Source organism: Chiloscyllium plagiosum, chromosome 27, assembly GCF_004010195.1.
Source record: "Chiloscyllium plagiosum isolate BGI_BamShark_2017 chromosome 27, ASM401019v2, whole genome shotgun sequence".
Taxonomy (NCBI): domain Eukaryota; kingdom Metazoa; phylum Chordata; class Chondrichthyes; order Orectolobiformes; family Hemiscylliidae; genus Chiloscyllium; species Chiloscyllium plagiosum.
In genome coordinates this window covers 28561469-28572143 of record NC_057736.1, presented here as the reverse complement: position 1 = coordinate 28572143, position 10675 = coordinate 28561469, and the positions used below count along the sequence as shown (strand labels likewise).

At 38.3% G+C, this 10675-nt stretch overlaps 1 protein-coding gene across 1 annotated transcript in view; it reads right to left on the bottom strand.

Annotated features, from left to right (window-relative positions):
- akirin1 (akirin 1) overlaps positions 1 to 10464 on the bottom strand; it is a 36126-nt gene extending 25662 nt beyond the window's left edge. The window contains exon 1 of the mRNA XM_043717812.1: positions 9955 to 10464. Coding sequence (XP_043573747.1) covers positions 9955 to 10150 — 196 coding nt within the window. The 5' untranslated portion in view covers positions 10151 to 10464. The remainder of the gene's footprint in view (positions 1 to 9954) is intronic.
- Between the last annotated feature and the right edge of the window lie 211 nt (positions 10465 to 10675).

The following is a 10675-nucleotide window of genomic DNA, read 5'->3' as shown; positions in this document are numbered from 1 at the left end:
AGGAGGCGACAGTTTGAAAATTATACATGTGCCAGGATAATAAACGAAGTTGCTGATGTGCAACTGTGACTTTGATGATGATGGAGGCATTCGGTGGCGGGAAAAACAGACTGAAAGGACTCAAACGAACTTGCACCTAATGCAATGAATAATAATGTACTTATAGCAGAAGATTAAAGGTTTCATTTTTAAAAACCATCTTTGTATATTTATGGCTCTTTTTTTGAAAAGGTGGTGTGACAAGGGTGCTTTTGTGGAATTTCTATGGAACAGTGACTGGTTAGTAGTTAAATAATCTTTTATTCTGTAAAGATTTCCAAGAGAATTAAGTTATTCCAATTTCATTATTCATATACTATAGTTAATGCAAACGAAATAAGTGTGTTTTGCTTCCAAGATTGGTAGCTTGACCAAGCAAATTGCATCTGGAATGTAACCCCTGGCAGTTGCCTTTAAAAATCAGGAAAAAAAAGTCTACGTTATCTTCTAAATATATTTTTAGGAGGTTTAGTCTGATCCATAACACTATAAATTTGAAAAGTGACTGAAAAAAGTTAGGCAACTACAGGACCACAAGTGTAACAAATTGTGTAAAAGACACTAAGCAGAGATAGAATAACCAAGGATCTGGATAAGTAGATAATCAAATAGCTACCATTAAGTTCTGAAAAGCAAATCATGTATTAGTAACGAAGTAATATTGAGATTGCTTATTGATGTTGTCAATACAGAATACATGATAATATTTCACAAATTAGATTTAAGAAAATAATGCACATAAGACTGCAGGCAACCTTGCAAATTGGATCAGTAACTGATGAGGAGTGAGTCGAAAGTGTAAGAGTGCATTCTCCAATTGGCAGCATGTATCATGTGACATTCATTCATCAGAATCTAGACTGGGTCTTTCACTTTAAGTTTTTAGATCAGGTTTTTACTTTCATTGAAGAAAGTGTTTAATTGCACATTTGGAAATTCAAATAAATTAGAAACAAAGTTATTGAAGAGCCATAGACAAACTAACAGCACTTGGCCCATAAGCCTCTAAAAAAAAACTTTCCTTACAACCAGATGTCATTTAAAAATGTTATAATTGTACCAGCTTCCATCACTTCCTCTAGCAGCTCAATCCATACACACACCATCCTCTGCATGAAAAGTTGCCCGAAGTCCCTTTTATATCTATCCCTTCTCACCTTAAATCTCTGCCTTCTAACTGTGAACTTGCCCATCCAAGGGAAAGATGTTGTCTACTTACTCCATCCATACCCAGCCTCCAACGCTCTAGGAAAAACAGCCGCAGCCTATCCCAATAGCTCAAATCTTCCAAGCACGACACCATCCTTGAAAGGGTTCAGAAAAGATTTACAAGTTCCACAACATCCTTCCTATAAGAGGATTCTAGGACTAGGAATTGAATGAAGTTAGTATTAGTAAGGAGGTTGTACTGAAATATTTAAGAAACTGAAAGTTGCCAAGTCCACAGGACCAGAGCCTTAAAAAGATGGTGACTATACAGTCAGTGCAATTTTGGAAGGTGATTAATTTCTGGAATGATTCTTTCCAGTTGAATGCTTGCAAATGTCACCCCACTATTTACAAAATGATTAATGATATGTAAAATACAGACATAACTATCGACCCATCAGCCTTAAATCAGATTATGGCATTTTCCCTATTATAATCATAAGGACATGACAAATGGATACTTAGACAGCATGGATTTGCCAATGGAAAAACGTTTCATAAAGTTGTTTGAGGAGATTTGTAACAAAAATGACAAAAGGAAAGTCTAAGAAAGTATTAAATTTTAATTTTCAGAAGGCTTTAATAAGAACACCCCTCCCCTCTCCTCCCCTCCCCCCACAAGAAGTAATTAGCAAGATTAAAGCACATGGGATAGGAGACAACCAAAGATTGACTAAAAGACAAAAAAAAACAGTAAGGAATAAATGGGTCATTCTCACATTGGCACACAATTACTAATGGGGTACTGCAAGGATTAGTACTTGGTTGCTACTGTTTACAATATATAATCAATGATTTGGACATGGGACCAAATGTAATATTTCAAAGTTTGATTGAAAGATAGAAAATGGCTTCACGAGGATTTGCTCAGGCTTAGTAATTAGGCAAAAACATGGCAGGTGAAATATAATGTAGAAAAGTTAAGGTTACACACTTTGGTAGGCAGAACAGATCTTAATTGGAGAGAGATTGGAAAGTGTAGATGTGCAATGGGACTTGGGTGCCCTTAATTATGCACTGAAGGCTAAAACACAGGTGCAGCAACAATAATAAAGGCTAATGGAATGCTAACCTTTAATCAAGTGAGGATTTGAGTACAGGAGTAGAAAAGTCTTGTTTCAATTATATAGGAGTTTGATTAGATTGCACCTGGAGATAGCGAAGACTGCAGATGCTGCAAAGTCAGAGTCAATAGAACGTGGAGCTGAAAAAATAAAGCACAGCAGATCAAACAGCATCAGAATAGCAAGACAGTTGACATTTCAGGCAGGACCCTTCAGTCCTGATGAAGGGTCCTGCCAGAAACATTGGCTCTCCTGATGCTGCTTGACCTCCTAGTCTACATCTGGACTACTATATACAATTTTGGCCTGATCTCGGTCAGGATATTATTGCCACAGAGGCAGCACAATGAAAATCAGTGAGTTGTTTCTGGAATGGCAAAATTATCCAATGAATAAAGACTGGGTAAACTGAGTCTATATTCTCTGGAGTTGACAGATGATCTCATTAAAGCTTACATAATATGTAAAGAAAAAAAAAAGAGATGACAGGGTAAATGAAAGCAAAATGTTGCTTTTGGCCTGACCTTGAGGAGAATTGGCCACTTAGGACTGAGGTGACATGTTTCTTTACTCAGAGGGTGGTGAATCTTTTGAAACTCCAGGGAGTTGTGAAAATTTAGTATTTAAGTATATTCAAAGTGGAAATTGAAACCTTGTGGGTTACCAGTGGGGTAAGGGGTTATGGGGATATGTGGATAAGATACTGTAGTGCTTAAACAGCTATGATCATGTTCAATGAACCAATTGGCTTTTCTGGCTCAATAGCCTACTCTTGTTCGGTGTTTCTAGGTAAGTGTTCAAAACTACAATAGATAGTTCACCACATGGGCTCCACGACTGACTAAAATTCTGAAGGCAAAAGATTAGGAGCAGAGTAACAAAAGTATTCAGGTGTGCAAGCAAACAAAAACCAAAGCTCAACTATGGCAACAGAAATCAGAACAGGCCAAAAGGGATCTTGGTCATCAATGAGAAAATTGAAATTCAAAAATAAATGGAAGTTATCCTTTGTCCTAACAGAGCCACATCTGGAATATAGTTTGGGATCTGGTGCCCAAAACTGCAAAGGCTATTAATTTTGGGAGGAGTGTCTTATTAGAGATGGTCAATGCCTAGCATTTGTGTGGCATAAATGTCCAAGCCTGTATATTATCCAGATCTTTGAGGAGAAAGTGAGGTCTGCAGATGCTGGAGATCAGAGCTGGAAATGTGTTGCTGGAAAAGCGCAGCAGGTCAGGCAGCATCCAGGGAACAGGAGAATCGACGTTTCGGGCATAAGCCCTTCTTCAGGCCCTTCTTCAGGCCTTATGCCCTTTCCTGAAGAAGGGCTTATGCCCGAAACGTCGATTCTCCTGTTCCTTGGATGCTGCCTGACCTGCTGCGCTTTTCCAGCAACACATTTCCAGCTATTATCCAGATCTTATTCAATTTGAATATGGACTGCTTCAGCATTTTAAGAGTTACAAATGATGCTGAACGTTAATTGCACAATCATCCCAACTTCTGACCTTACAATGGAGGGAAGATCATTTACGAAGCAGCTAAAGTTGGTTGGATCCAAGACACACTCCTAAGAAACTCGCACAGAGTGGGACTTGTTTAGTTTGAGAGAAACTTGGACCAAAGCATCTGTTTCCATGCTGTATAACTAGGAATACAGTGTAAATTCAACAAAATTACACTAGGGTTGAAAGTGTTGTATTAAGAGAGGACAGTTCACAATGAGTTGTATTCTCTATTTTAGAATACCAAGAATTGATCCAAACCAAAATGATGTAAAAGCGTTTTGATACTGTAGATAAATAAATTTTATCTACAAACTTTAAAAAAAACTTACCATTGAAATTACAAGCAACATTACAAAAATCTGAAATTTGGATATGATGGTAATTTAAATATCGGACTTCAGACCATTAAATTTCTTGTGAAGAGAGCAAAAACAAACGGAGACAGGAGAACCTGGTCACAACCTAATTAAATGGCGGAACAAGCTCAAAAAGTTGATTGGTCTATCCTTGTTCCAAAATTATTTGAATATATAATACTAAGAACTAATGGGCTGTAGCTGTGGGCCAAATGGTTAAAACAATAGACTCAAAATTTGTAACGGCGCTTGAGGTGCATTGGTAGTGTCCCTAACTCTGGACGAGAAGGTCCAGGTTTAAGGCCCAGGCTCCAGATGTATGATAACATTTCTGAACAAGTGGAGTAGAAAATAAAAAGTACTAAGAACCAAAAGAGAAAAACCTGAAGGAGTGCACAATAAACTTCAAATTAATCAAAATCATTCATTCTAAAATTTTGAAATGAAACTGGTTGCAATCTTTTAGTTCTTTTTTAAAGAAGGTTCAGATCTACATTTACCTACTATGCGCAAACATTACATTATTTTTTAAAATGGAAATAGGCAAGTTCCACATTTATCTCTACCACACAGTATATATCCTCTAAACAAATACTTAGTTCACAGAGAGAGGTGGCCAGACTAAGCCTTCCGCCATACTGATATTAAAAAGGTGCAAACTTTCATTGAAACAGAGTCAGAGATGTACAACATCAGTCCAACCCAACCAGATATCCCAACCCAATCTAGTCCCATCTATCAGCACCCGGCCCATATCCCTCCAAATCCTTCCTATTCATATACCCATCCAAATGCCTCATAAATGTTGCTGAGCAACATGGCTTCACCTGATCAGAGCACACAAGGCAATTTGTATCACAACGGAGAGCATCCCCAGAAGTTAGACAAAAATTTCACAAATTGAACCAACCACTCAGGACAAATACCTAGTAACAATGTTTAAGCAGGAAAGTCATCAGCATCCTGCAAGCTGAAGGGAGCTTAATGGACCTCAAAAAGACCACCATAATATATCCTTTCCAAATTAATTTACTCATCCAAAATGGCTAATACAAGATGGAGAGAAGAAACACTCCCAAATAATTAGCATAAGGATATTTTCCCAATATAACATTTAATTTACAAAGAGTAGTTTTTTTATGCAAAGAAAATCTAGGATCTTTTACTCCCCAATTTCTATCCATTTAAATCTTTTTGAACCATTAGCAGATTTTCTTCAAAACAATATAAAGTTTCAGAGAGATTATCTCAGCACTCTTCTTTAGGGGCAACACATGGAAATGGAGATATTTTCTCAACCTGTTCAGAGATGAAATGCTGCCTCTGGAGTAGGAGAGATATGAACCCAGGACTCTTGGTTCAGAGTTAAGAACACCACCACTTTGCACAGGAGCCCTATAGCTGGCATTATTATTCATGCTGGTGTTTCAAATGAATTAAACTCCTGTTAGAATTGTTCCATATTGGTTTGTTCAAGAATTTCAAATGAGTTTTCAACTCAGTAATACAAATGCATGAATTAGAAGTTGAAATTCAGCACATTGAATGGCAGAGCAGTGTCAATAAGATCATGACTAATTGATGAGAATTTAGAACAATCTACCAATAAACGTTGAATATTTAAGGCAGACGTAGACAAGGAAATCAAAATGCCATTTCCAGCACCTTGTAAAGTGGAGAGATCCTCTTAAGAATTTCTCATCATCTGGAATCTTAAAAATGCAACTTTTTTAAAACATGATTCCCTCCTAGTTCTGGACCTATTCACAACAGGAATAGCCTCGTCAAAGCTATTTTTGATTTTACAGTTATTTTAATAAAGCTGCTTAGACATGTTTTCATGCATCTCCAATGCAGGTGGGACTTTAACTCTTTAGCTCAGAGGTAGGGACACTACCACTGTGCTACGAGAAGATTATTAATATTATACTTCAAATCAAGTCATCTCTTATTCTTCTTCGTGCCAGTGGAAGAAATCAGTCTGCCCACACATTCGAGCTACCAATCCAGTAAACCTCCTCTGAACTGACACCAATGCATTTGCATCCTTCTGTAAATAAGGAGACCAAAACTACAGAGACAACTTGAGATCCGATCTCAATGCCCAGTGCAAACAAAACAAAGCATCCTTACTTTTATTCAATTCTAAGGAATACATCCCATTAGCCTTCTTGATTGTGTGATATACATGCATACCAATTTTGAGAATGATGCACCCTGAACTGAATCCTTTTGCAACTAAATTCTGCAATCAATCATTCTCCTTTTAAGTAATACTGGACTTTTTAAATTTTTGTTGCCAAAATTTCACATTTTCCTTTCATTATACTCTGCCAGGTTTATGGTACTCATTCAACTTATATCATTCTATCTTCTCCACAACATATTTTCCTTTGTCATCTTCAAAGATTTACACTCACTTCCCTCATCTAAGTCATTGAAGACAACTGTAAAAGGCCAGTGCTCACAATGACAGACAGACAGACAGACAAAGGACCTGTTTATGCATAATACATTACTGTCCACGCTGCTGTTACCATGAACTTTAATTTTCCATATTCTCTTCTTGAAGATTTTTATAATAGCAACACAGTGGAGATATAAATCACCTCAATTGAAAATGCTTGTACATACACGTGAAGTACCATATCATACAAATTAAGTGCTGAAATAGGATTAAATTAGATGGCTCTTTCCTGCAGTACACATGATGCACCAAACGGCCTCTTGCTGTGCTACTGAATTTCTGAATGGATGAAAACTGAAAGCCAGTACAGCATGGTGCTTCATAAGCCTATAATGATCATGTCTAATAATTAGAAGAAAATAATTTTAGTCAGTTTGATACTGCAAGTCACTGATATAGCATTTTACCCCACTGCCCCCGGACATCACTGGCAACGTCAGCATTTATTTGCCAGAGGGCAGTAACAGTCATCCACATTGCTGGAGGTTTGGGTTCACATATTGGTAAGACCAAGTAAAAATAGCAGACTTCCTTCCCTAAAAAGATTAAAAATCCATCTCATTCATGATTTATGACAATTAAGCAGTCACGCCATTAGGCAATTTAATTCCACCTCATTATCGAATTCAAATTTCATCTGTCATAGCAGAATTCAAACCGAAGTCTCAATAAATTTAGCCTAAGGGTCTGGATTTACTGGTCCAGTGATATTACCACTACATCACCATCTTCGCCTATCTTTATAAGATCTGATTTTTCCACCAGCATGGGGATTTTAATTTTGAAAGATGAAACTATGAAGTTACTAGGTAGGCATTGTGATCTTGAAAACTGTATATATACACACACTTCTCAAACCAGGTACTTGACCCTCTGAAGTCAAAAAATGTAACTGTGCCAAAAGGAAACAAATGGAGCAAAAGTTTCCATGATAAGTAACACTGAAACAATGGAATTTTAAAAGCTGTTTCTTCAAATGAATATTTGAAACCCAAAATAATCTTCACATACAAATCCATCACCAATAATACTTCATGACATAAATCTGCATTAAAGCATAGAAAACATCTTAACCTGCGAGATGGAATAAAGTGCGATAGGACAGGTTTATGGGATTGTTGAAGCTTCTGTTCCACCCCTCTGCCAAATCAGAACCACCAATGCTTCTTCCAATCTCAACTGCAAGCAATAGCAATTACATTTTTTAAAAATTCACTATTAGGCAATAAATGCTGTCCCAGCCAAAGACACCCAGCTCTAGTTGCTCAAGGTAATGGTATGTTGCCTTCTTGAACCACTGTAGTCTGTGCACTGTAGGTCCACCCAAAATGCCATTAGAGAGAGTTCCAGAATTTTGACCCAACACTGAAGAAATGGTGATAGATTTCCAACTCAGGATGGGGAGTGGCTTGGAGGGGAACACGTAGATGACGTCCCCAACTATCTGCTACTCCTGTTTTATATGATAGTGCTCACAGGTTTGTAAAGTTTTACCGAAGGAGCTTTGGTGAATTTCTACAGTGCATCTGTTGATTGTAAGCATTGGAAGAGGTGCCAGACAGGCTGCTGTGTCCTGGATGGTGTCAAGCTTTAAGCACTGTTGAAGCTGTAGGCTTTACAGGCCTCAAAACTTCATATGTTTAAAAACTTGGTTTATTTGACTCTGGTAAAATTAGATTGTAAAGAGAATGACCTCTGATTCAAAAATATCTAAATGCCAATTGATATATGAATGTGATGCAATTAACATTTAATGCACTGGCATGCACGGATTCTCAAGTGATATTTGCAAAATATCCAAATTACGTTCTTTCCAGAACAGATCACAAAAACAATGTTTATGAAGGGTTACCAGTTCTAAGAAACATTAATTTTGTTGTAGATAACTCGTATCAGCATCAAGCAGAGTCAATTCAGTCAGAGTAAACGTTCAGCTCCATTAAAGCTAAATCCTCACATACTCCTCTCCACCCCAACTATAAAGATCACTCTGAACTGACTGACCACCTATTTGAGGTGTGGGAAGATGACAGCTATGCCTACTAAAAAAATGATGCGATCAGCTAAATGGCCTATTAGTGGTTCACATTCACTTCTCTCAATTTTGCAGCATGAGACAGTCACAGATTTCAGTACATATTAGATCAGGAGAGCTTGTTGCAGATTTAAACTAAAGGCAAAATGCCCTGCAGCACAGCATCTTGCAGCTAATCAATATAAGCACAACCACTAAGCTTGGCACTGTCACTTTAGATTCTGTGTTCATAAAAAGTAAATTGCCTTTAGTTTACTTTGCAAACATGTGAAACACATTTAACAGTACAGAAATCTAACATTAGTCAGTGAGTGTATTGTCCAGCCCACTGCAGATTTTAGCTTATAAAACATCCACTTCTCAAAATATAAAATATCATTTTCAAAACAATAAACCAAACGTACCAGTGATTAAAATGTTTAATTCCATTAATGCAATAGAAATTTTGATTTCAAAATCTTTGTTCAAAAACCAATGTATCTAAAGATAGCTCACCAAAAATAAATGCTACCAGTCTACCCTCCCACACATTTTATAAATTAATTTAAATAGATTGCATTTAAGTCTCCATTACATTAGATATGTAACTAACACTGAGCATAATTTGTTTAGTAAAAACAGCAGATTGCCAGGAAACGATTTCAATTTCAATTCTGAACGATCGTCTTGATTTGAGACGGCTAATACTTGAAAACGCTGGACAAATGCACTCTAATACAGAAGAAGATAAAGACTTGATTGGAAATGCAAAAATAATCGAAGTAGCAATTAAGAGTAGGATTAGAATTGCGTTTACACATTATGCGAAGTTACATCCGAAAGTCGAGCCTTAATACAAGGAATAAGACTTCCGCCAATTAATCCTTCATGGTTTTCGGGAGACCTCGGTGAGATTTTCCCTCTCCCAAACAAAATAACTGGCAGGTTGTAGAGTATTAAAATATTAATATTAGAAGATAATATTCACCGAAGTAGATTTAACAGCAGCCGAGTACCCCTCCTCCTGCTTCAAAAAAAATGGCAGCCGTTTTGAGCGGATGGCTGTTGAAAAAAAACGACTTCCAGCTTTACAGTGTGCAAAATTGGGCCTGTTTGACGGTGGTAACCTATCAAGCTTCTAGTTGTGGAGCTGCCAAAGGTCCAACAGCAATAAAGCAGATTGCGAAACAAAGACTAAGCGAATTCCCCAGGAAGCTGCACCTTTAACACCAAAAATAATCGTCACTTTCATTGCTATTGTCTAGCTTTGCCATTGCTCCGCCGCTGGTTATTTTACCTGGTGTGAGTCGATGGGCTGAGGAACTCTCTCCGCCGAAGGCCGCCGGCTCGGTCTTCAGGTACTTCTGGGGCGATGGTGTCCCAGTGCCGGGGCCTGTTAAAGGCATACACCGCCTCCGCTTCGGGGACTGAGACTGAGGGCTGAGCAGCGCGTCAAACTCGACGCTTCGTTTCAGTGTGGCCCCACACGCCATGATCCGCCAACACACGCTCACTGCAACCGAACTCAAACCAAAACCGGAGGAGAGGGCAGGGCAGGGCAGGGCAGGAAGGCAACGACCGAGCGCTCTGGGGAAACCCACCGACCTCCGCGCTTCCCCTCCCCCTCCTCCTCTAGTCTGAGTGAAATTAACCCTATTCAATCCTGTCAGGAAAGGTTAAAAAAAACTCCAGAACGGCGGAGTGAAGCCGCCCTGTTTGAGGATGGCACTTCTCCTTCAGCCTTTCGCAGCTTTCGCTTTTCAAACAGCAATGGCGTCTCCGGCCAGGCAACCAGCAACAGCCTGACTATCAGCAGCGTCATAATGTAGACAGCTCCACTCAGTGCCACTGCTGAGGGAGGACCACTCACACAACATACAACATTGCCTCACTAAAACCACTCACTCACTAACATACCCTCATCAAAACTATTCTACTGTAGTAACAAATTTAGAATTCATTATTTAATACTTTACTAACATGGAGATAGATATACTAAATAAACCTAATTCATATGA